Source organism: Artemia franciscana, chromosome 15 (genome assembly GCF_032884065.1).
Source record: "Artemia franciscana chromosome 15, ASM3288406v1, whole genome shotgun sequence".
NCBI classification, from domain to species: Eukaryota; Metazoa; Arthropoda; class Branchiopoda; order Anostraca; family Artemiidae; genus Artemia; species Artemia franciscana.
In genome coordinates this window covers 43,919,663-43,947,561 of record NC_088877.1, presented here as the reverse complement: position 1 = coordinate 43,947,561, position 27,899 = coordinate 43,919,663, and the positions used below count along the sequence as shown (strand labels likewise).

The following is a 27,899-nucleotide window of genomic DNA, read 5'->3' as shown; positions in this document are numbered from 1 at the left end:
TTTTGTTTTATATTTACCAATATTTTAAGCGTAACAGTTTTCTGCGTTACTTATTGAGTTCGTATTGCGACAAAATGTCATATTATGTCTCTCAGTCGTCAATAACTAGATGAAAAGTCATGTAGCCTGAATACATCGACTAAATTTTAATTAAACCTAATTACAAAAAACCATATTTATCGGTTGTTTGCCAAACTCGAAGCATCATATGAGTGAAACGAACCGTCATCCAAAACTGACTTCATTCTTAAAGTGACAACCCTGGTTTCAAATTAAAAGAACATCTACAGGCAGTATTGCTAGATTAAACTTTTCAGGTCGGGGCATTTTTCAAAGCAAATTTGTCATATTTTCCAACAAAAAATGGTGCCTTCAGTCCAATTTCACGTATGTGGCATTAACAGCTATCTGATATCCAGTGACACCAACTCAGCAAAAAGTAGGGGGTAGGGTATTTCTCAAAATATAGGAATCTAGATATAAATCCCTTTATAAATCTAGGTTTTTTTCTTTGAAATTACCGAAAAAAGAAATATCTCAGTGAACACCAAAAAAAGGGTTTTTCAAAATCTAGGAGAAGCAAAAACTAGGGGCAAATGCTCCTTACCCCCAACTGACGTCCCCTAATGGTAACACTGTTTCCTAGCACAGCATATGATTTACAAAAGGAAAGTACAAAATCCTACCTGATCGAGGGTACTGAATTTCTTGACTGCTAGCGTCCTCAGTGACCTCTGGCGCTCTAGTTTTGACGGAAGCGTTGGGATTACCTCCAATGATTGTCCAGTTAACCTTGGATAAATTATTTTATCCGTTGGACTTCCTGAAATTAATCACAAATATACTTAAAGCATTTTGTCATTTGATGACTGGGCGGAAGCCCAAAAACAATTATGATAATTGACACAAGTTTTTCCTTCTTAATTGAATAACTATGATTATTTGTTTGAGTTGACTTCCCACTAATGATCAGTCCCGACAAGAAAACTGCAATTTATCCCGAGCAAGTACACCTCCCACTTCCCCTCCCCCTTCCCATTGTCAAGGCTGCGAAAATTCGAAACTTTTTTTAATCCCATTACATTTTTTATAAAGAAAATCAAAATATATAGATTTATAATTAACAGTTAAACCTTTAATCTAGACAGCAAGGCTGTAGCCGGGGGGGAGGTAGGGGTTTTCACCTCCCCCTCCTCCTCCGAATTGAGAACTTTTCCCATTGCGTTTCCGGGGGGATTTTTTTTCTGGTGGGGGTGGGGATGAGAAGGTCACGCGGGAGGATCTTTTCATGGAAGAATTTTTCTTGGGGGAAGTGAATTTTCCATGAAGGGGGCGCCGGATTTCACAGCATTATTTAAAAAACGACAGAAATTAAATAAGAAACAAGTTTTTTTTTAAACTTAAAGTAAGGAGCAACATTAAAACTTAAAACGAACAGAAAATATTGCTATAAGAGGGGGGGTTGCCACCCCTAAATAGCTCGCTCTTACGCTAAAGTTGTTTTCTAACTTTTATAAGAGGTTATTATTCTAATTAAACAGACCTTGCAGGCACGTACTCAGGAATTTTGTTTGTTATTTTGTTTTTGTATTTTTTGGAATTTTGTGTTTGTTTGTTACTCAGGAATTTGTTTCGGGGCGGGGAACCAAATCCTTCAAATCTCTCATTCTGTGAGACGTATCAGAAAATCATGGGAAAATAAAAATAAATCATGAGACATCGGGAGCAAGGGTCAGAGCCCTCCCCCCCCCGCGTACGTGCCTGAGCCTTTGTGATTCAGGTGTCATTCTTAAGTAACTGGAACAAAAATCAAACTTAGGTTGTTACAAGGTTAATAGTTAAAAAAAGTAAAATTAATATGCCAATTTCGTATTAATTATTCATGTAGGCTACAGTGAGCAATCTTCAAAAACTGAATTAATTTAAAAAAGTTCAGAAATTAAATAAATAAAAGTTGTGCAACTGAAAGTAAGGAGCGACATTAAAACTGAAAACGAACAGAAATTATTCCGTATATGAAAAGAGCTTTCCCCTCCTCAACGCTTAACTCTTTACGCTAAAGTTTTACTCTTTGTCACAAATCTACTTTTTAAAACAATCAAAACTTTGGCGTAAAGAGCGAGGCGTTGAGGAGGGGACAGTCGCTTTCATATACAGAATAATTTTTGTTCGTTCTAAGTTGCTAAGTCGTTCTATGTCGCTCATTACTTTCAGTTAAAAAAAAGCTTGTTTTTTATTTAATCCACTAAAGACTCAATCTATTTTACCGATAGATGAACAAATGCGAGATTATTTTATAGGGGGGGGGGGTAATAATTAAAAAATGCCTTTGTAACAAAGAAGTTAACAAAGAAAATCCCAGAAATTCAAGGAAATTTTGAAATTGGGGGTAGAGGGCGATGCCAAACCCTACGTACTTCCCTGGTTCGACATAACTTCCCGTAGACTATTCGGTTTTCATTAACATAGAACTTTTCTTAGGGAGTGGGATGGGTTAGGCCCAATTTCAAACATTCACTAATCTGATCTTCTAGTTTTGATTCTAGTCAAAATATATTAAAATGTAGTCAAAATATATTAAAATTTAGTCAAAATCTAGTTAATCTTTTAGTTAAAATCCAGGGCACGGATTAGAGGGGTAGGGGCAAGATATAAATTTTTCCACCGCAGGATTTTTATAAATACCTTTTTTGTTATTTTCATTGAAAATAGATTTTTTTGGTACTTTCACTGAAAAAAAACGAAAAACTTACAAAATCGCCCCCTATATTTAGAGAAAAAATTTAATCGTCCCCCTCCCTATTTTCATGGATTGGCACCACTGGTTAAAACCTCTAGTTCAAAGAATGCGGCATTTAAAAGATCCAGTCTTTCAAATTTTCAAATATTTCCAATTTTCAGATCCGATTTCCAAAAATTCAGATAATCGTTTATAGGCTACGTCTCCTTTTTTTTGCAAACCGAAAAGTTGAAAATTCAGATAATCGTTTATATGTCTCCTTTTTTCGCAAACCGAAAAGTTGAAATTTAGGGTTTTTTAATAAAAATTGTCTTTTTTTATATTTCCATTATATTGGATGATCAAGGAACCATTATTGTACAAAAAACTGATAGTTCGTAACAGCATTTTCCTGTAATATTTTTGCTGTGCACCATAGCCAAGGCCACATCCTGGATTTATTTTCTGAGCTGTTTTTTTTGGGGGGGGGGGTATCAAAATAATATCGCCTCGAGGGGTCGATAACCATCTCGAGCAAGATTGGGGCCTTAATTTTTCAATGAATTACCTGTCTTTAATCTTTTTTTTCAGTTTTTCTTTTTGTATAGACCAATTTAGACCATAGACCAATTTACAAGCTAGAGACAAGTTTTTAGGGTTGGGTGTGAGGAGTTTTAACCAAGTACCAACATCCACAGCCTATTGGATACAGGCATATAGCCCTGAACTCAGCAAACTTAGGGTTTCTGCAGCTGATTAAAAATTAAGTATGTAGGTAGCTGATTTTTTTATATTTTAGTATAATAGCCTTTTTCTAGTTTGACTTATTTCTTTTTTATGCTGATGTTGGAGTGGCCAAGCCATCTTCTAGGGGCCAGCGGAAAGCTGCCAGACTGATATTCGCGAGAACACAAGAATTGGCTAGACTTGGAAAGTGACCAGTGGAAAGTTGTTCTAGTTAGTTATTTTTGGTGCTAAATTCAAATTACTACACTCGTGGCTTCAATAGATCCTGATTTTCTCATTTCTGTTCATTTTATTACCAATCAAACTATTCGTGGTAACGAACTGTCAGTAAGGAGCGACACGGCTCAGTAGCAACCGAAGCTCTAAAAAACGAGGCTACATAGTAAACGAAACTCTAAAAAGTAACTTTTAATATATATAGATACATCAAAAGAATTGGATTTATATGCTGATTTCAAATATATAAACTTCATTAAGTTTAGTCTCAACCATCAGAAGTTACCAGCCTCAAAAAATTTGCCTTATTTCCGAAAAAAGGGGAATTCAATTAATCAAAAGAATCAGCTTATTATGCTAATTCTAAGTATATTAGATCCATCAAGTTTAGTTCTACCCATCATAAGTTACGAGCCTGGAAAAATTTGCCTGATTTTCGAAATAACCAATAAACGAAAAAAGGGGGAATTCAATTAATCAAAAGAATAAGCTTGTTATGCTGATTCTAAGTATATTAGATTCAGCAAGTTTAGTACTACCCATCATAAGTTACGAGCCTGGGAAAATTCGCCTGATGTTCGAAATAAAAAATAAACGTTCAAATGGGGATATTTCTATCCCCATTTGGGTTTCTATTTATTTAGATTATTTTATTTTTCTATTTTATTTTTTTCTATTTTATTTTTATTTATCGATTTTATTATCGATTTCTATTTTATTTTTTTCTATCTATTTAACGGGTTTCTATTTATTAGACAGCGAAAACATGTACAAAAATTTAAATATCTCGACCACAGCCTACATCAATTATCATCAGTAGAAATACTAAAGTATTAAAATTGAAACTAACATATTTATATAAAACCAAATACTTGACTTTCCGGTTATTCACAAAATAACGAACTTCCCGGTTATTCACCACATTTTATTCGGAGAAATTTCAGTGACTAAGTTCATTCAAAGTCTTGATGTAAATTTTTCTTCTTTAATCTTGCCTAAATCTAAAATAAAATTTCAACGAAAATGGCAAAGTCTTCTGTGTCTAATTCTAAATTCCACCTGAAATGTTCTACTTTTCCACCTGAAACAATTGTTTCCACCTGAAACAATTCTACTTTTAAAACAATTAAAATATTTAGCGTAAAGAGCGATGCGTTGAGGAGTGGACAACCCATTTCATATACGGAGTAATTTCTGTTCGTTTTATGTTTTAATGTCGCTCCTTACTTACAGTTAAAAAAACTAGTTTTTTTATTTAATTTCTGAACGTTTTTGAATTAATGCATGTTTGATTTTGGCTCTCCACACATAAATTATTAAAATGAAATTTGCATATTAATTCCTGTTTTGGCTAAATGGCTTTCTCTTAGTTTTGATCAGACGATTTTGAGAAATAAGGGGTGAGGAAGGAGGCCTAGTTGCCCTCCAATTTTTCGGTTACATAAAAAGGCAACTATAACTTTTAATTTTTAACGAACGTTTCTATTAGTAAAAAAAAAACGTAACTTAAGAATTAACTTACGTAACAAACTTTTATATTCTTATATTTTTATTATGTATATAAGAAGGTTTGTACCCTCGTTAATGCCTCGCTCTTTACACTAAATCGTAATATTTGTCTCAATTCTTTAAGAATGACCCCTGAATCAGAAAGGCCGTAGAGTAAATAGTTGAAAATACTAAAAATACTTTAGCATAAAAAGCGAGGTATTTATCTCCTCCTAAATACCTCGCTCTTGATGCTGAAGTATTTTTAGAACCCCTCATATGCGCAATAATCTTGTTCGTTTTAATTTTCAATGCTACTCCTTACTTTCAATTGAAAAAACTTTTTATGTTTATTTTTTCATTGTTTTTTTTTATAGTAGTTTTAGAAAATCCTGCGCCCTTTTCACTGAATTTCTCTTCCCCCATGACATATTTCTCCAAGTAAAGTTCCTCCCACATAGCCCCACCCCCAAAACCAAACAAATCCCCCTGAAAACGTCTGTACACTTCCCAATAACCATTATTGTATGTAAACACTGGTCAAAGTTTGTAACTTGCAGCCCCTCCCCCAGGGACTGCGGGGGAGTAAGTCATTCCTAAATACATAGTTATTACGGTTTTTGACCATGCGGAACAAAATGGCTCAAAATTTCAAAATCTCAAAATTTTGATCTGTTGACTTTGGAGAAAAAATTACCGTGGGAAGGGGCCTAGGTGCGCTCCAATTTTTTGGTCACTTAAAAAGGGCACTAGAACTTTTCATTTCCTTTAGAATGAGCCCTCTTGAGACATTCTAGGACCCCTTGGTGGATACGATGACCCCTGGAAAAAAAAAAAAAACATAAACACGCACCCGTGATTTGTCTTCTTGCAAAAAATACGAAATTCCGCATTTTTGTAGATAGGAGCTTGAAATTTTTGCTATAAGGTTCTCTGATACGCCGAATGCGATGGTGTGATTTTCGTTAAGATTCTATAACTTTTACGGGGTGTTTTCCCCTATTTTCCAAAATAAGGCAAATTTTCTCAGGCTCGTAACTTTTGATGACAAAGATTAAATTTGATGAAACTTATATATTTGGAATATATAACATATATATTCCACATATATTATTTATATATGTTCCACATATATTATCCACATATAGGCTATTCCACATATATTTATATATGTGGAATTTCGCATTTTTTGCCAGAATACAGATCACAGATGCGTATTTATTTGTTTGTTTTTTGTTTCCCCTCCCAGGGATGATCGTATCGATCCAGTGGTCCTAGAATCTTGTTAGAGGGCTCATTCTAACGGAAAAGAAAAGCTCTAGTGCCCTTTTAAGTGACCAAAAAATTGGAGGGCACCTAGGCCCCCTCCCACGCCAATTATTTTCCCAAAATCACCGGATCAAAATTCTAAGTTAGCCATTTTATTCATCGTAGTCGAAAAACCTTATAACTATGTCTTTGGGGGTGACTTACTTCCCCACAGTCCCCGTGGGAGGGGCTACAAGTTACAAACCTTGACCAGTGCTTACACATAGTAATGGTTATTTGTAAGTGTACAGACGTTTTCAGGGGGATTTTTAGGCTGGGGGGGGGGATGAGAAGGAGATATGTTGGGGGATCTTTTCTTTGAGGAGATATGTTGGGGGAACTTTACTGTTTCAAAAGTAGCGTTGAAAGAGTCAAACTTTAGCGTAAAGAGCGGGGCTTTGATGAGGAAGCAGCCCCTTTCATATACGAAGTAATTTCTGTTCGTTTTAAGTTTTAATGTCGCTCCTTACTTTCAGTTAAAAAAAAATTGTTTTTTATTTAATAATTTAAGGCCTGTTGCTACCTTCCCAATCATTGCAAACAAATCTCAGACAAAACTTAATCCGGCGAAGCTTTTAAAAATATGACCTTCATATATAAAGAACCTGTAAAGCTTGAAATAACTTCCAATAACAAATACTATGCGTAAACAATGAGCAATTTTTATGACTTAAAGACCTTTCCCCTGGGGCTGGGGGGGGGGTCATGCTATATCAAAATGCATAGTTATTGGGCCTTTTAACGATGATGAACGGAATTCCTATCTAACAAATTTTATCGGACGACTTTTGGGAAAAGGGGGTGGGGTAGGTGGTCTAGTTGCCCACCAATCTTTTTGGTCGCTTAAAAAGGGCACAAGAACTTTTGATTTCCGTTCGAATGAACCCTCACATGATATTCTAGAACCACTGGGTCGATACGATCAACCCTGGGGGAAAAACGAGAAAACAAAAAAGAAATTAACACGAATCCGTGATCTTTCTTCTGGCAAAAACTACAAAATTCCACATTTTTGCAGATAGAAGCTTGAAACCTGTAAAAAATGGTTTTCTGATACGTAGAATCTGATGGCGAGCTATTAATTAAGATTCTATGACTTTTAGGGAGTGATTTTCACTTTTTTCGAAAATAAAACAAATTTTTTCAGGCTCATATATACTTAATGAAACTTATATATTTGAAATCAGCATAAAATTCCGATTCTTTTGATATATCTATTGGTATCAAAATCCGGTTTTTAGAGTTTCGGTTAATATTGACCTGAGTCTTTCCTTACTTACAGTTCGTTACCATAGACTGTTTCAAAATCCATAGAAAAACCCAAAGAACTTTCATGAAACGTTACAAAATTTCACTGACAATAGTCAAATTGTCGTTAAACCTTTTTTGTCAGTACAGCGGAGACAACAGTAGGGATTTGTTACTAATAGCCTAAGCTATTAGTAATTTTTGTTAGTAATAGCCTATATTGGATACCTCATATAAAATGATAGGAACGCAAACAATCTAATATAAACACTATAGAGAAAAAGAGAGTTTATGCCCCTATACTTTGTGGTACAAGCGAGCATTAAATCGATTTGTTAATTTTTTTTTCTTGTGTCACATTTTCGTTAGCCACTCACACAATACCTTACTCAGGAAGAGACAAAAGCCCCCTTTAAGGACACCAGATTGGCTTCAAACCATATTCAGCTGGGAACTTGCATCAAATAAATTTGTTTTGCATGACAACGTATTCAAAACATGATTGGTTATTTTCTACGAAACTTTTGACCATTAAAAAGAGCAAAAAGTTTCTTTTTTGTAACAAAATTTTTTATAAACAAACTCGGCGCTTGTCCGTGTCAATAGCCAATGTTGATTCTTCCCAGCATGCCATTCAGCTTAAATAAAGCATAAACGTCCAATGACATAACTTTGATGACAATTCACATTAGCGTTGAGCTTACTGAATACATAATTAGTACGTCTTTTGTCAAACAGTTTGTCCAAATAAACGTTTCTTTGTGTATCACCGCTCTGTTTGTCAAAGGACGGGATTTCAAATTTATATATAGGTGCCAAATGAACAAGTTCTTTAGATCCTAAATGGCTTAACAATGGTAAAGGACAAATCCCAATTTTGAGACGATTGACAGGGCTTATCCTCTCAATTTCATGCCAATTACATGGCGAACAAGAGTAACTACGGTCTGTCAAAAAGAATTCAAATTTGAACTGCTTTACACCCAGCGGCGTAATTTCGTCAGATTCCAAGGGGGGGGGGATTGGAGTCGATCTTCCCAAGGCAAGTGAAAAAGACAGTTTTCGTGTTTGTTTGAAGTGAATTATGCAGCCCTACGTTGGTTTTGACAAGATTATCGAATACACCAAATTTCAGCTGAGAAGGGGGCAAACCGGGACCTGGTGGAGGGAAGGGACAGTTGCCTCCCTACCCCATAGCAAATTTTGCCCTTGCTTTCAGTCCGAATATTTAAGGGTAATGAGTATCAATTTCAAAAGGATATAATTCACTCAAAAATAGTTTTACAAATACGGTTTTTTAGATGTAGTTTTTCGGGGGGTTGCCTTCGCTACTTATGGGAAACTTCCAACGAGTTGGTTATACACCACTTGGTGTACACGATTTTCGGGAAAGGACAACATCTTACCTTTACGGAAATGTGAGCTTTGGGATTAAAAATGTGGTTGTTCAAGGAATTTTCCTGTTGCAACTTTTTATACAGAGTTTACGAACATTTTAAAACTCTCGCAAATTTCAGTTTTTGGAGCTAAGAACTAATACTAAAATTTCTGCTGCGAATAAAAATCAGAAAAAAATCACAAGTATTCAATACAAATTTCCCAAGCACACAAAATGAGCTGGAACACAAGGCCGTATCAAGGGGGGTAGGGGGTTTGACCCCTCCCCCCCCCCCCGAAATGTTTGTCCGATTCACAAAAATGTAACAAAAATGAATCTAAACAAATTTTAATGCATTTTTAAGGTGTTTTTGCACATCCCCTTCCTCCCTGAAAAACCCCCTAATTAAACCCCCACAGAAAAAAAAGTTCTGGATACGGCATTGCCGGAACTCTACTGATTTTTCTGTTAAGATGGGGGGGATCAGGGATGATGGCTACCATCTGCACAAATACTTTCCATAGTAGAGTAAATATTTTGTTGAGTTGGTATTGCACATATAAAAAGAATCTACTTCTGCAAATAACGTTGACTGTTCCCACTACTACAACTAACAATTCACTGCAGTACCAAGACGCCTAAGGCCAACACAGCTACGCACGCTTCTCCTCTATCCCGATCTGTTCAAAGCTTCCCACTTTACACCCTCCCAAGAAGTTCCCATCTTTTCTAATCTTTCCTTACGACATCCTCCTACCTCGCTCGGGGACGCCCTGCTTTTCGTTTGGTCCAAGACGGTTGGCCGACAAGGACAACGTTTGGCAATATGCCATCATTCATCCACAGAACGTGCCCTAGCCTCCTCAGCCTTTCTCGCATTATAGCCTTAAAACGCAGCATTGAACCACATTTTTCGTACGGCTTACTGTTTGCGATACGGTCTGTCTGTCGTGGGTACCCGAAACAATCCGTAACTGACTTTTCTGGAAAACATGCAGCAAATTCTCTTCTGTTTTTCCAATCGCCCATGCTTCAGAACCATACGTGGTAAAAAGGTAAAAAAAAGGATACGGCATTAGACTTTACAGTCCGTACCGGCGGTGCTGATCTCCGTTTCTTGGCCCTTCAGCCAGGAAGTGCAATGGGGGGGATGGGTGCAATGGGGTTCATGGATGAACCATACGTGACAACTGTCATCACTGTAGCGTCCAATGCTGTAATCTTCATTTGCAGACTTATCTTCCTATTCTTCCAAAAAAATTTCAACTGTGAAAAAACACATTGAATCTTGGCTATTCTAATTCTAATACTTTCGCTGGATCCATTGTCTACTAGTAAGACTATCTAGGTTTTGTTGTCCACTTCATCCATCTTCTCATTACCGAACATCACCTCTTCACTTTCACTTATTCGCAGTTTTAGTGACTTATTCTTCTTAACATTAATGTTCAAACCTATTCTTGCACCCTGAAATCGCGAATCCTAAAATTCCTTTGTTTTTCTAACATTTTCATCCCCCTAAAAATCATACAACACCCCCTAAAAATCATAAAACACCCCCTAAAAATCATACAATCTTAATGAAAATCACACTATCAGATTCAGCGTATCAGAGAACCTTACTGTAGAAGTTTCAAGCTCCTATCAACAAAAATGTGGAATTTCGCATTTTTTTTTGCCAGAAGACAGATTACGGATGCGTTTTTTTTCACAGGGGTGATCGTATCGACTGAGTGGTCCCAGAATGTCACGAGAGGGCTCATTTTAACGGAAATTAAAAGTTCTAGTGCCCTTTTTAAGTGACCAAAAAAATTGGAGGGCACCTAGGCCCCCTCCCACGGTCATTTTTTCCCAAACGTCACCAGATTAAAATTCTGAGATAGCCATTTTATTCACCATAGTCGAAAAACCTAATAACTATGTCTTTAAGGACGACTTACTCCTCCGCAGTCCCCGTGGGAGGGGCTGCAAGTTACAAACTTTGACCTGTGTTTACATATAGTAATGATTACTGGGAAGTGTACAGACGTTTTCAGTTTTTTTTTTGTTTAGGGGGAGATTTGAGGGGGGTTACGTGGGAGGATATTTCCATGGAGAAACTTGTCATGGGGGAAGAGAATTTCAATGGAGGGGCGCAGGGTTTTCTAGCATTATTAAAAAAAAGAAAAAATAAATATAAAAAGTTTTTTCTACTGAAAGTAAGGAGCAGCATTAAAACAAAACGAACAAAAATTATTACGCATATGAGGGGTTTACCTCCTCGTTATACCTCTCTCTTTACGCTAAAGTATTTTTAGTAATTTCAACTATTTATTCTACGACCTTTGTGATTCAGAGGTTATTCTTAAGGAATTGGGACAAAATTTAAGCTTTAGGGTAAAGAGCGAGGTATCGACGAGGGTTGAACCCCCTCATATACGCAATAAAAACATACGAATATAGAAGTTCGTTACGTAAATTAATTCATAAGTTACGTATATTTTTTACCAATGAAAACGTTTGTAAAAAATTAAAAGTTCTAGTTGCTATTTTAAGTAATCAAAAAATTGGAGGGCAACAAGGCCTCCTACCTCGCTCGTTTTTCTCAAAATCTTCCGATTAATTGCAATTAATTAATATGCAACTTCCGTTTTAATTATTTATGTGCGGAGAGCCAAGATCAAAACATGCATTAATTCAAAAACGTCCAGAATTTAAATAAAAAAACAAGTTTTTTTAAATGAAAGTAAGGAGCAACATTAAAACTTAAAACGAACAGAAATTACTCCGTTTATGAAAGGGGATTTTCCTCCTCAACGGCCCGCTCTTTACGCTAAAGTTTCTTACTGTTTTAAAAATAGAGTTAAGAGAAAGAGTCAAACTTTAGCATAAAGAGCGGGGCGTTGAGGAGGAAAAGCGCCTTTCATAAACGGATAAACAAAAGGAAACTGTTTCATAAACAGTTTCATAAACTGTGTTGACTAGATTAGTTTTAATTGTTTCCATCAATTTCTAGGGGAAAAAAACTTTATAGGGATATAATGAAAGGACGCTAAGTCATAAGAAAGGCCAAGTCATGTTCCACGGATAAAGGATGAAAAATTGCCAAAAATTTTGGGGCCATAAGGCCAAACGAAAAGTTGGTCAATCCCAGATCTGGTAAGAAAGGGGCCATAAGAAAGAAAAATAAAAGAAATTGGAATTTAATGACAGGGAGTAATGAGTGACATTGTGAACAGATTGGAGTGAAGGAGGAGCGTATGCAGTTAAGTTGGACTTGGGGAGGTCGATGCTGCAAGGAGTTCTTTGTAGTAGCAGTAGTAGTAGGCTAGTAGTAATATTACAGAATAGGTATTTTGTAGACTTGATCCTCAACATCTCTAGAAAATCTGCCTTTGCATAAAACAAGATGGTTGACAGCGAAGACTTCCATCAATGCAACTAAATAATGGATTTCCCATGTATTTTTTATAGGATTAATTACTTGTAGAGTAAGAAAGTTTGCCCCACTAGTTGTTTGCTTGGGAAGGGGGAGGTTAGATGCCATTTGCATAAATACTGTCCGTTATAAAATATGTATTTTGTTGACTTGATACCGTAAATACCTAAAAAATCTACCTCAGAATATAACAGGATGGTTGACCATCATGAATGCAATAAAATCACGGATTTGTCACAGTATAAATTACACGATTAGATATTTTTAGCGTGAGGAAATTTACCCGTCAATTTTTTGTTTGGGGCAGGAGATGATTGGATACCTTCTACATAATTACTTTCTATGTTCTATTATAAAATTGCTTTGATCCCAAACATAACGGGAAAACATACCTCTGCATATAACATCGACTAGATTGGTTTGAATTGCTCTGTGTGTGACATACCCCGCAGGGTAAACTTCTGTAGCTCCATGTGCCAGGGCCAGGGCTTCTTCGTCACTCATTAAAATAGGCCGAGATACCTCGTCGTCAAAGTAAGCTGTCCTTCTGTACGTGTCCGGCGTGACAATTCCGTAACCACTGCCAGTATGATAAATCTAAAATAAAACATATCACATGATTATAACCGAAAAGTGGTATAAGGAATCTTTCTTGAAGTACCAAGGACAGTGAAAATGAAATACCATCGTTCGAAAAGGTCAAGTGAAAATTTACACAAACCTATATAACTCATAACTAGCTATAAGGCATAGCCTATATAATTTGTTTATTGAAAAAGACAGCCATATGCAATTATGTAGATTTGGTAGATTTTCAAGTGAAAAATTTACATAGACATATATAACTTATAACTAGTTTATAAGACATATATAACTTTTTTTTATGAAAAAGAACGCCATAAGTAATTATGTAGATTTTGGCAAGTTTTTATGTCAAAATTTGCACAGACATATATAACATATAACTGGTTATAAGACATATATAACTTTTTAATGACAATAATAGCCATGTGCAATTATATATTTGCTGGTAGCGGTCACCAAATTTAGAAAAAAAGAAGCGTGGGTGAAAAATCAGAATACAAATCTAAAACCATATAGTACCAACAGATTAAGAAGGCTGAGAGCTTTCCTTGGAAGGTTTACTTGTCATAGGGAATCAACTGATTGGCACTGTTCATATTTTTACGGACAAAAAACGTTGTCAAATCTATTTAGTTAGCTTTGCTTACTTGTTTCCATGGCTCATCATGGCAACACTGAGGGAAATATGATGTTGCCCTAACAGTATTTGTATTGTTAAATAATCAAATAAAAATCTCAGAAAGTCATGAGTCTCAAGCTCAAGCATGAACAGACTTAAAACGGGTCTAGGAGAGGGAGGGAGAATGTTTTTATTTTGATGTCTTGAATATTTTATATACAATACGGGACTTGATTGTTGAACAATTTCAATGCGTGATTACTGACTGAAAAGTGTTAACATTGATTGATATAAAAAAATTGATTACTACCCCCGTATTACTACAGCGTATTAAATCACAGAGGGGGTATTTAAACTATATGAAGAAGAGGGACATCACATATTTCGCAAATAAAAGCAGTAAAACATACAAGTGCAGAATATATGCGATGATTACGCTGATCCTGTTTGTAACAATTTCTGTTTTCCCTGGTGAGAGGTTCTGTTTTTCTCCATACATAAACATTTAGGGGCTTAACCTTTGGGGAGTTGGAGTGCATACGCTAAGTGTTTTCTAGCCTCTTATTGCTAAAACCTTAAACACCAAGTGCATATTTAGCACGTATGTAGGATTTTTCTTGGGGTAGGGGGTAGTAATCAATTTTTTTTTTTATTGTTAATCTTAACAATAAGTGCTCAGAAATACAGATAAACCTAGGATTTAGAGGGGACAGAGACCCCTTTGTACGTTCCTAAGGGTATTAAATCACAGAGGGGATATTTAAACTATATGTAAGAAGAGGGGCATCACATACTTCGCAAGTGAAGATGAAGGCTACTCGCAATTTTAAAAAAACAAAAAACTGGAGTTTCCACTTTCTAAGTACCCTATTCTGTTATTTCTTGTTTTTTTCTTGTTCTTGTACTGTGCAGTTGTTGGCAGTCCATTACTTTTATGAATACATGATATGATTGCCAGAAATTCCAATTAACTTATGATGATTGAATCCAATATTGCATGTTGGTGGATTTCAATATTACAAGGTAGACTTTTATGGTTTTACAAAATATTAAACTCTAAACCGCTTACTTTAAATAGAAATTTGATGAGTCAGTAACTTTATTGCTTTTTATTTCATATGGTCGAGCTTACATGTTTGTTGGTTTTGGCCCACATCATTTCTCCAATGTTTTAGCTAAGAGACAAAAAAAAAACAAGAAAAAGTTCGAAGTAGTGTAATTTCTAAACATGTATATCATAATAATGTATAGGTATGCATGGTATGATTTATGGTGTAGTGTGGTATGTATGCTATAATAATAATGTATGTAAACATGCATGGTAAACACATATCAATCACTTATAACAAGTCGAACCACTTTTTAGTTTGACAATACTTGGCAAATGATTTGGCACTGGGGACTACAGTTACTATTGTCTGGCACTCAATACGATACCTGTATGTATCAGTTCTCACTGCCATCATATCGGTTCAGTAATGTCAAATAGTTTGTGGTAACGAACAGTAGGTAAGGAGCGATGCGGCTCAATAGTAGCCTAACTGTAAGAGTCTTGATAATAATAGACACATCAAAAGAATTGAATTTAGATACTTATTCAAAATATATAGAATTCATGAAGTTTAATGTTACCCATCAAAAGTTACGAGTCTGAGAAAATTTGCCTAATTTTTGAAAAAAGGGGAAAACCACCTTAAGAAATCAAGTGTTTTTGATGAAAATCACACCATGAAATTCAGGATAATATAGAACCTTCCTGTAGAGGTTTCACGCTCCTATATACAAAAATGTGGAATTTTGAATTTTTTTGCCAGAAGCAAGGTCATGGATACGTGTTATTTGTTTTTTTTTTTTTCAAAGAGGTGATCATATCAAACCAGTGATCCTAGAAGATCGGGAAAGGGTTCATTTCATCGGAAACCAAAATTTCTAGTGCTATTCTTAAGTGAACAAAAATATTGAAGGGTAGCTCCCACCCGCCTTTTTACCCAAAATTATCCGATTAAAACTTTGAGATAACCATTTTGTTCAGCTTGGTCGAAAGATCTAATAATTCTGTCTGTGAAGATGATTCGACCCTCACAGCTTCCGGGGGTAGGGCTGCAATTTATGAACTTTGCCCATTGCTTACATATAGTGGCTATTGGTAAGTATAGAGACGTTTTTAGGGGAGGGGGAGATATTTTCTGATGGGGTTGCTTACGTGGGAGGATCCTCCCATGGAGGAGTTTGTTAGGGAAGGGAATTTTCCAAGGGGGGAGAGCTGGATTCCCCAGCATTAATTAAAAAACTATGACAAATTAAATAAAAACAAGTTTTTTCCAACTGAAAGTAAGGAGCAATATGAAAACTAAAAAAATGCCAGGAACTATTACGTATATGAGGGGGTTGCCCCAACCTCAGTACCTCGCTCTTTACGCTAGTGTTTTTTTTTTCAATTTGTAAAAAGCTTATAATTCTATTTCAACTCGATGGAGGAGTTTTGTGGGCCAAACGAATTTTTACATAGGAGAGGAAGCTGGATTTTCCAGCATTAGGCCTTATTAAAAAGCTATCAGAAATTAAGTAAGAAAAAAAAACATTTTTTTCAACTGAAAGTAGGGAGCAATATTAAAACTTAAGAGGAATAGAGATTATTACGTATATGAGCGGTTGCCTCCTCCTCAGTACCTCGCTCTTACGCTGAAGGGCTTTTTGAATTTGTAAAAAGCTTACAATTCCATTTAAATGGTTCTTGTGCATCCAGAGTCATTCTTAAATAATTGGAACAAAAGGTATAATAAATAATTAAATTAAATGATTAATTGAATAAATAATTAGAACAATTTTGGTCGCAGTCTCAGAATCTTCACAAAGCAAGATTTTTGGTGGCAGCCCCAGGATCTTCACATAAAAAGATTTTTGGTGAAAGCCTCATGATCTTCAGTCTTCACATAGAAACATTTTGGTGGTAGTCTCAGAATCTTCACATAGAAAGATATTTGGTGGCAATCTCATGATCTCCAGTCTTCAAATAGAAAAATTTTGGTGGCATCCTCAATATCTTCACACGGAAAGATTTTTGGGGCAGCCTCAGGATCATCACATATAAAAATATTTGATTGCAACCCAATGATCTTCACATACAAAGATTTTTTTGGGACAGCCTCAGTATCTTCACATGGAAAAATTTTTGGGGCAGCCTCAGAATCATCACATATAAAGATATTTGATTGCAACCCAATGATCTTCACATACAAAGATTTTTGGGGCAGCCTCAGTATCTTCACAGGGAAACATTTTTGGGACAGCCTCAGGATCTTCACATATAAATATTTTTGGTGGCAGCTTCAGTATCTTCACATAGAAAGAATTTTGGTGGCAGCTTCAGTATCTTCACATAGAAAGATTGTTGGTGGTAGCTTCAGAATCTTCGAATAGAATTACCTCCAAAAGGGCTCCCCTTGGAAAAACCCAGAAAGGATAAAAGCTCAACCAAGTGAATGGTAGCCTACTCAGATTCGAAGTCAACTTGGTTTTACCGTCGCAAAAACACAGTTGCGTCACCAATGTCGCCATACAAACCAACTTCTGGTATAGTACGGAGTGGTCGCACTCATTTCCGGAATGCGTTAACGTCGAAAATGTGCTCATATACCATTACTATTGTTTTATAACAGGGCAATTTCTGTTACTTTGTGATAAAAAGAAAATCGTCCTCATTATTTCAGGTTGTGGAAGCTTACATCAGTCAGTATTTTTACTCTTTCTTGTCTTATTATTACTTTTTTTGTACTACAGAAAGAAATCCATTAAAATATACTTTTTGTTTTTATTTTATTACAAATTATTTATTTAATACTACTTTATTTGTTATCTTGCTAAATATTGTCTTCAAGGAATCTCTAGATATGTTCCGAATCAGAAAAACTTTCTCATTTATAAGCGATTTCCGCTTTTTGGTCGAAAGTTTTTTGTGTCAAGTTCTGGTCACAAGCCCCCTAGGGAGTTAGGCAATTTACCATCATACACCAGAACTTGGCTTTATACTTGGGAGAGGAGAGAATTCTCTAGGGTGGGATCCGCTCTTGAAGACCCTTCTCCATCTAAGCCAGTAGTTGTTTCCTAAAACCAAAAATTCGAAATATTGTTCTCTTTTGTCGTTTCAATTTTATTTTTTATTTAAATAAAGCCTTATTAAATTTTCTTTTTACATCTTATTAAATGGTTTTGACATCATGAAAGTTTGCTTGTATTTTACTTGATTTTATTTCTGTTTATTTTGTTTATGTACTCCCATCTTTCGACAATAATAATTTAAATTTTGAAATTATGAAAAGGCTTGAAATGAGCAAAAACGAGCGAAGTCTTTTTCTAGCCTCTGAAATGTACCGAAACACAAGGATATAAATCTTTTATTCGCTATCATTCTCTCAACATCCCTCATATCATATTTTTTAGATGAGGGTGAGGAATAATTGCCTCCCATCTTTCCTCCTCGATTTTGAAAAACACTTTTCGTGACATTTTCATGCAAAAAATCGAAAAAACGCATCCTCCTAAAAATTGAGAAACACCTTTTTTGCATGTTCATTAAGAAAACATTGAAAAATCCTTGCCTTCCAACCCCTAAATCTTCATGAATTGTCATCGTATATTTGAACGGTGAATGTATTTTCACCGTTAGCCAATGTTACTTAACCTTGAAATGAATATCATAATTTCAAAATTCAAAAATACAGGGCTAACGACAAAATTTTGCACTCTGGGCTCTGTTCGTTTTTTTTTTCTATCCCTATGATACCAACCCCACCATACGACACGGTATTACCATCTTTGCTGGATAAGCAAAAATTGGATGTCATAACCTTTTATGTGCTACCGGCATAGGAAGATAAAGTAAACACATTATAAGCTTGATTGTATCAATCTAATTACCCTCAAAATCGATTCGATACCGCTATTCACCCCTTTATTCTTCAAAATGGACATTTTCTCACTGAGGCTCAAAACAAAAGCCCAAGGAATCTTAAGTGTCGATAAAAGTGTCACTTCAACAACACGATATCTTATACTAGAATGTTTTGAACCGGTACTTATATAAATCATGTCTTCTAGCAACGGTAAAAAAAATGCGAACCCTTTTGCTGCTGATGTCACACCTTCACATAAAGTGGGGTGTATCTTGTGCCTCTGTTGTCCGAAATAATAATAAAAGAAAAAAATATTTCAACAATCCTGGCTGGACTGCATAATTCCACAGCACTCCGACATTTCCTACAAGAATACCATTGCGGACGATTCTTACACAAACAGATGAACATATAGATAAAATATGTTTGTGATATGTTTGCTAAACCATACAGTAGAGTGGACAGATCAGGCGAATTTGCGCCACTTTGGCGCTTTTTGAGCAGTTTACGCTTTAATTTTTCAAATCGGCGTATTTTTATGGGGGAAAATCCTCCCTTCGGCGCATTTTCACTAGAAACATGAAATTTTCGGTGCATTTTCACTTTTATGGTGGTGCAACTTTAAACCAAACATCTGGCAACAATATGATACCGAGTGCCACTTCGAGTTCTGTCAGGATAGTTGTAACGAGGGTCAAATTTATTTATGGGCTTCAAAATGTATTCTTTATACTTCAAATCCTTCATTGGAAACTAGTGTCTTCCTGGACGAACTGAAGATAGCAAAGGATATCTCTCCAAAAATTATGTCATTGGAGATTTGAATTCTTCCATTGTATACTAAAAAAAAAAAAAATGATTCATCACTGTCTCTGCCAGCATCTAACGAAATAAGGATGGCTGTCGGTGTTTTTACTTTTCTTTTCGAATAATCTAAAACTGTGCCGAGTTTCAGCAGAAAGTCGGAAGATGGCTCTCAGGGTTCAGTCGAATTTTCGGTAAGAACTTTTTCCATTTTGCATTATGTTGTAGGAGGTGTTCAAGCGATTCACGAATGAAGTACCACGATCTAAAAGTTCAATTTTTGTCAAACTTGGCTCGGTTTCTAAGGGGAGCTTCGGAATCAGCTAGAAACCCGAAAGATAAGGAAATACGTTTAATTCTGAAGTTAAGTGTAGTCGCAGTTGCTCCATATTTTAAAGCTGTTTTGACATTTTTGCTATTCAACCCCAAGTCAGGCCCTGCATGACACTCCGCTAAGCTCAGGACGGTGACCGAGAAATCCAGACGAATCCCGGACACTAGGCTTTTAACCCTTGAGTTGGGCGGATAAAATATTTACCATTATCCCCAAGCAGTTGTTCACGAACAACAAGGAGAAAAAATGAGTCGTAGCTCATTTTATGTATATATTACTGAAAAAAAGGTATAAAATATAACACAACTATGGCGCAAAAGACCAGAGAAAACAGCCATAAAAAAGAATGACCATAAAGTAACTTTTTTGGGGGGTGGGGACTCAGAGTTTTTCAGTTGATTTTCGGTAGTTTGGTAGATCTTCCAAAAAACCACCATCAATGGAAAACCTGGTTTTCACAGGGACCATTCGATACCAATGCAAGTCAGTATGTCTGTGATTTATTGGATAAGTATTTTGATGCTAGCAAAATATTTCTTTAAGCTTTTTTCCTTTTTCTCAAAACATTTTTCACAGGGACCATTCGATACCAATGCAAGTCAGTATGTCTGTGATTTATTGGATAAGTATTTTGATGCTAGCAAAATATTTCTTTAAGCTTTTTTCCTTTTTCTCAAAACATTTCTTTAAGACCCTAAATGGCTTTATCAAAAACTTATTTGGACTTATAACTGTAAAATCAGTTTTCTTCCTTGGAAACCCTTTTCGCATAGTGATGTTTGAAGTAGTATTTATGTAATTTTTATTCAGAGTTTTAACATGTAGTTTTTATTATCTGTTTTGATTAATGTTGTTATGTTTTCTTTCTTTCTTTCCCTTTCTCTCTCTTTCTTTCTTTGCACCAGGGGCGTTATTCGAGAAGGAGGGGGGTAGTTGGCCTCCCTCTGTGGATTTTATATCCACTTCCCCTTGACTATCCGGATATGGACCCCTCTTGCCCCCCCCCCAATGAAAAATGCTGGAGATTCATCCTTGTTATTGTTGTTGATTTTTATTGTTTGATGAGTTAGAAATAAATAAATGAAGGAAAATAGAAATTGTAGTAACCGCCAAATCTTCAAATCAGAGCAGAAGCTGGGACCATAAAGCTACAGAGAAACAGAGATTTTGTTGTAAAAAGTATTTTGACTCCAAAACTTTCCGTTTTCGTTGGCTTAAAATTTCCTATAAAAAACTAAATTTCCTTAAAAAAAGAAACCATATTTCGTGTTCCTTTTACCGACTCAAAACTTAACTTAGCAGCAATGACTAAACAGGACAGTAAGTAAGAAGAACGATGATCTGTTTCTCTTTCAGACATACGCCAACCAATGGCATTAAAGAGCATTTTTTACGAGAAAATATAGAGCAATAAATTCTCTTTTTTTTCTCTGTGTAACAAGTTCAGAAGACATGAATTTTGGAAAAGAGCTTTAAACTCCTCAAAATGGCGGCAGGTCAAAATTGAGAGATGCACCATTCGAATCACCTAGCTTAGGGTGAAAATCCATAAGCTGAATATTTTGAACCCCTCATCTTGAAGAAGAAGAATAACCGCTTTTTGTATGGGTAGAATTGATACGTCACTTCTACAAAAAATTATTCCTTCGAGGTTTCTTCTCATCAGTTTACTGTTTTAGTCATATTCTCTGTTCGACCGAGAATAGCAAGAAAGAAGGGTCAATATGCCTAAGAAATACTACTTAAATAATAAAAAATCATTATTGGACGATACCGAAAAGTTCGTAATTACAGGCCTAATATATATCTTAAAAATTAGAAAATAATTGGGAATTCAATTTTTAACAAAAAAAAACTTGGAAAAACATTGACCTAAAACCAAAAAAAAAAAAAAAAAAAAAAAAAAAAAAAAAAAGAAAACATGCGTCGCTGAACAACTTAAAAGGCTTAGCTTTCTTTTGAAGGTTTAGTTGTCTTTGCAAATCAGCAGATTGTTAATGTTTGAATTTTCACTAACCAATTGAGTTGTTTTAACGAAACCCATTTGCTTATTTATTTGCACGGTTCAACGCGGCAACACTGACAAAAGGTGTACTTCCATATTATATGGTGCACACTCGAGAATGTGAATCTACAGATAAGACAATAACCGGTTTTTGCTGGCAGTATCAAAAGAAAATTTGATTAGCCTCATTTGAAATATACCAAGTATATTTTTTTATTAGATATTTGATATATACAGATAGGTTAGGTTTGGTATTTAATATAATGCGTTCTGGGCGCCCTCACCATAATTCTTTGCTGTAGTCTTGATAATTTAGTTACTAAAGTATTGTTTTCCATCACATTTCGGTATATACCATTATGATTAACTAAACTTCATTTCTCAAGAGTGTACCATATAACACGGAAGTACCAGGTATTACCCTAAAATTTCCTAAACAAAAATCTTAGAAAACCATGGTTTCCAGATGTGAATAGAACTAGGATGTGTCTAGGGAGCATAAAATATTTTTATTTTGATATCTTGTACGCTTTAAGTTAAACTCCTGAGTTAAATTTAAGCTCCGGGGTTAAGTTGACGGTTATGTTGAGGCTGAACTTGACGGTTAAGTTGGAAGAAATCAATCAAAAGATGAAGAAACAATTTTTGCGAAGTGCATTAGTAGATACAAAGCCACGTGAAAATTATTCATTTCAGAAAAGTTTATCTGAAGAAATTTATGGCTAAAAGATAGATATATCTTGCTCGCGGCAAATCAAAAACACCCTTTAAGAATAAATCAGCGGTCTGTCACGAGATACTACAGGTTCTTTTTGTGATTCCACCTTTATATTTCAATTTATACAACACACTTCTCACGCAAGGGGCTGCACACTTCATCACCTGGCGTACATCTCGGAACACCACTTGATCACAGCGCGTGGCACAACTTATATGGTACGTAGGCACACTTCTACCACATAGTCTACTCATATTATGTTTCGTACACTTCTGCCACAGATAGGGCAACCACATGATGTACCTGATGTTGAGTGGGCAATCCCTCGTTTTTACAAAGACTGGTCTATATATTACTTTTTATGATTCAGACAGCTTCGCTTTATATGGCAGCTAGGAGTATTTAAAAAATGAAGAAAAATAATTGGAATCTGCCCAGAATTTAGGCATTATTCCCGCGGAATTTAATTTTTTTTTTGTCTTAAGTGGTTGGTAAATCAAAAATTTAAGACGTCTTTCAGAGGCATGTACATGTATAACAAAATTGGATGAAAATTATGAGACAATACAGACAAATATAAAATTTATAATGTATGAGTCGCAAAATCTGAGTGAAGAGATAAACACACGTGAGGGAAACAGGGCAAACGCGCTATTATAGTTTCTCATTGAAGGTTAAGAACTGATTTTTCTATTTGGCAAAGGTCTCCAGACGTATTTAAAATCTACGCTGTATTTTACAGTTTCATCCCATGTGCGAATCTAGAGCGGGTTGTGACATATTGTAAGATGTAAACAACTCTAAAAATTCAAGAATGACTCTTTCACACTGGGGTGGAGGAGGAGCGGGCGCACCTGGGTTGGTCTCTCCTGACTTTGTCTTGCTAGCAGTAATACTAGCACACTACATGCAATAAACAAAAAACCTAATTTCATTCCCTCAAACTTGGCAGGTTCTTACTTATATTTCCTATCTTATTTGATTCTTAATACAATCAAAAATTTTTTTTCAAAACGTGATGGGCAACAAACAAAGGCACCATAAATTTTCTCACTTACAAAAGTAGTTAGTGAATAGAGCTTCTGTTTTGTTGCAGCTTAGGCCCCATCCCCCCAAAAAAATCGTTCCTTATATAAGCAAACCAGAGGCACCCCTTACAACAATGTAAGGGGTGGGGCAAGATTTTTTTATTTTTAATGAAGATGCAAAGAAACATATTTTCAAAAATCTAGTAGGATAATTACCCCCTAGCTCCCCTAATTACCATTCCTGTTAATAACAGCAAAAAAAATTGAAACACTTATCTAGCTGTTACGCTTTCCCGTAATTTATTTTAAAATAAAAGATGCTGAGTAGAAAGGTGTTAAAATAAAGTCTATTGAGTTGCTGTAGCCGACCTCTATACAACTTTCGTAAGCAGCTTAAGTAAATGGATCCTTAAAGCCGAGATTAACGAAGGACTTGACAAATCGTCACTGCAACAGCTAGAGGTCACGTCTGGCATTTTCTAGAACCCGTCTGGACCATAGATAAAAATAGTAATACATACATAAAGAATCGTCTATATAAATTGAACTGCAAAGATGGAGTTGAAACCTGTCATATCTTTTGACAGGCTGAAAACATATTGGCTAAGAAACAACGTAAACCTTGACCCCATGAATAACAGACTCGTTTTTCCTTATTTGACCCTATGGATAATAGACTCTTTCACCGTATTTGTCCTTAAGCCTAACCGTATAAAAGAGGTCATTTAGTTTCAAGTGCAACTCAAGGAGGAATGTGAACCAACACTAAAAAGGACTATCTAAACGTACTTAACATGATAGCAAGCTATAGTGGAGTTTTGCAGTTTATGGCAGTAGCAGGTAATAACTTAAAAAAAGAAACATGTGCGACAAATCAGAAAAAAAAACAATCTAAAAACTAATGGCACCAAACAACTTGACAAGGTGTAGCTTTTATGGCACTTGGTATCTACCAAGTGACATATAGTGATCGCAAATTCTGTCGGTCTGTCTGTCCCGGTTTTGCTTTAGGCACTTCCAGGTAAGCTAGGACGACGAAATTTGGCAGGCGTATCAGGAACCAGACAAGGTTAAATGAGAAATTGTTGTTTCCCCGATTCGACCATCTGGGGCGGGGGAGTGGGGGACGGTTAAATCGTAAAAAATAGAAAAAATGAAGTATTTTTAACTTACAAACAGGTGATCAGATCTTAATGAAATTTGATGTTTGGAAGGATATCGTGTCTCAGAGCTCTTATTTTAAATCCCGACCAGATCTGGTGACATTTGGAGGGGGGACCTAAAATCTTGGAAAACGCTCAGAGTGGAGGGATTGGGATGAAACTTATTGGGAAAAATAAGAACAAGTCCTAGATACATGATCCGCTGATACGTTCTGTGAACCGGAACGGATCCTCTCTCTTTGGGGTGGTTGGGTGGGAGGGTTAATTCTAAAAAATCAGAAAAAATGAGGTATTTCTAACTTGCGAATGAGAGATCGGATCTCAATGAATTTTATATTCAGAAGGATATCGTGTCCCAAAGCTCTAATTTTAAATCCCGACCGGATCTGGTGACATTGGGGGGAGTTTGGGGGGGGACCTAAAATCTTGGAAAACGCTTAGAGTGGAGAAATCTGGATGAAACTTGGTGGGTAAAATACTCAGAAGTCCTAGATAGGTGATTGACATAATCGGAACGGATCCGCTCTATTTGGGGGAGTTGGGGGGGTTAATTCTGAAAAATTAGAAAAAATGACGTATTTTTAACTTGCGAACGAGTGATCGGATCTTCATGAAACTTCATATTTAGAAGGATCTCGTAACTCAGATCTCTTATTTTAAATCCCGACCGGATCCAGCGTCACTGGGGAGGGTGGACATTTGGGGGGGGGGTCTTGGAAAATACTTAAAGCGGAGAAACCAGGATGAAACTGAGTGGGAACAATAAAGACAAGTCAAAGATACGTGACGGACATCACTGGACCAGATCCGCTCTCTTTGGTGGAGTTGGGGGGGGGGGAATTCGAAAAAATAAGGTATTTGTAACTTACGAACGGGTGATCAGATCTTAATGAAATTTGATATTTAGAAGGATCTTGTGCTTTAGAGCTCTTATTTTAAATTCCGACCAGATCCTGTGACATTGGGGGGAGTTGGAGGGGGAAACCGGAATTCTTGGAAAACGTGAAAATTGGGATGTCTTTATCTTACGAATAGGTGATCGGATCTTAATGAAACTTGATATATAGAAGGATCTTATGTCTCAGATGCTCCATTTTTGACTCGAATCGGATCCGGGGACATAGAGGGTTGGAGGGGGACACAGAAATCTTGGAAAACGCTTAGAGCGGAGAGATCGGGATGAAACTTGATGGGAAGAATAAGCACAAGTTCTAGACACGTAATTGACATAATTGGAACGGATCCGTTCTCTTTGGAGGAGCTGGGGGGTGTTGATTTGGAAAAGATTTGTAAAAAAAGGTATTTTTAACTTAAGAACGGGTGACCGGATCTTACTGAAATTTGATATTTAGAAGGAACTCATGTCTCAGGGCTCTTATTTCAAATCCCAACCAGATCTGTTGACATTGGGGGAGTTGGAGGGGGAAATAGGAAATCTTGGAAAACGCTTAGAGTGGAGGAATCGGGATGAAGCTTGGTGGGTAGAATAAGCAAATGTCGTAGATACGTGATTGACGTAACCGTACTGTATTCGCTCTCTCTGGGGGAGTTAGAGGGTGGGATTCAGTGCTTTGGCGAGTTTGGTGCTTCTGGACGTGCTATGACGATGAAAATTGGTAGGCGTGTTAGGGAGCTGCACAAATTGACTGAATAAAGTCGTTTTCCCTGATTCGACCATCGAGGGGGGGGGGGCTGAAGGGAGAGGAAAAATTACAAAAAATTAGGTATTTATAACTTACGAGTAGGTAATCGGATCTTAACGAATTTTGATATTTAGAAGGACATCATGACTCAGAGTTCTTATTTTAAATCCCGACCGGCATTAAGCCTCTGATTTTCCTTTTAATAAATCTATTGATTCTTAGAATTTTGTTAGAGCTCACACCATATGAGCTCTTGGCTCTTCTGGCCTTGTCACAAGTGCCATATGAACTCTTAGCTCTTGTTATGCCTGGATATCTATCATAAATAATTTTTGAGACCACACTGGCTAATCAGGATAAAACATAAAATCACGAAAAAAGAGTTACCCTTTCACCGTTACTAAGAAAGGGTCATCATAATTTAGTATTGTATTTTGTTTTAAAGTTTGGTATTTCATATTTTTATCAGTTCTATTCTGCACTGAGGACAGTCAAGCGGAGGTCTTGACCGAAATATTTGCATAATTTTTCAACTTTTTGCTTGTTTTTTATTGTCCTCGTTTTCTTCCTTTCTTCGCTATTTTATGCTTTATATCTATCATATATAAAACACAAAAGAAAATATTATGATATACAATATAAATACATTACATAAATATATTAATATTTATAATATGTATATTATATACTAATTATTATATAATTACATAATATTTATCATATTATAATATACAGCAATAATATAACAGATAATACAATACAATTTATAATATATATATATATATATATATATATATATATATATATATATATATATATATATATATATATAATATATATATATATATATATATATATATATATATATATATATATATATATATATATATATATATATAATATATATATGAATATAAAATAAATAATAAATTAATTGAACAGAGACTAAAGTTAATTCCGAAAGACGCTAACTACATTTTGTTCACAAATGTGGCTGCTTGCTAATTTCGACCATAAAATTGTGCCAATCTCTCCCTTTCTTGCCGTATCCATGTAGCCATGAATGATTTTTTCTCAAAATCACATGGGGATCACAAGGGATAGTTGTCTTTGGGAACCGAATGTTAATCTTTGAAAATTTATGGATGGAAAGCCTTGTCAAATTTGACGAACCACTTTTACGTAGGCTATTTATTTTTACGGTTCAGCGTGGCCACATTGGCGAAAGTGAGAAACTCCCCAAACAACTTCGTATTTTCGAAAACACCAAAGGAGAATTTAAGAAAACAACGGAGAAAAGAAGCTTTTAACGCTTCTTATTGTTTTTAGTTTTTTTTAGTACTTATTGTTTTTTTATTGTTTATTGCTTATTGTTTATTGTTTATTGCTATTGTATTTATTTTATTGCTTATTGTTTTTAGTACTTTTTAGTGAAAAAAAAAACAAAAAACTTCTGATTGCTCCAATTAAACGAACATAGTGTTTCAGAAGTCGTTCTTAAAGAATTGGGACAAAATTCAAACTTCTTCACAAAGAGTGTGGGTGTTCAGGAAGAGGCAGCCCCATTCATATATGTAATGATTTCT

General features: G+C 35.7%; 1 protein-coding gene across 3 annotated transcripts in view; it reads right to left on the bottom strand.

Moving 5' to 3' along the window:
• Window positions 1-27,899, bottom strand: part of LOC136036516 (uncharacterized) — a 161,720-nt gene that overhangs the window by 40,185 nt on the left and 93,636 nt on the right. For all 3 annotated transcript variants that reach the window (XM_065718820.1, XM_065718818.1, XM_065718821.1), the window contains exons 5-6: window positions 12,915-13,119; window positions 687-823 (exon numbers count right to left, since the gene is read on the bottom strand). In XM_065718820.1, the coding sequence (XP_065574892.1) occupies window positions 687-823; window positions 12,915-13,119 (342 nt within the window). The remainder of the gene's footprint in view (window positions 1-686; window positions 824-12,914; window positions 13,120-27,899) is intronic.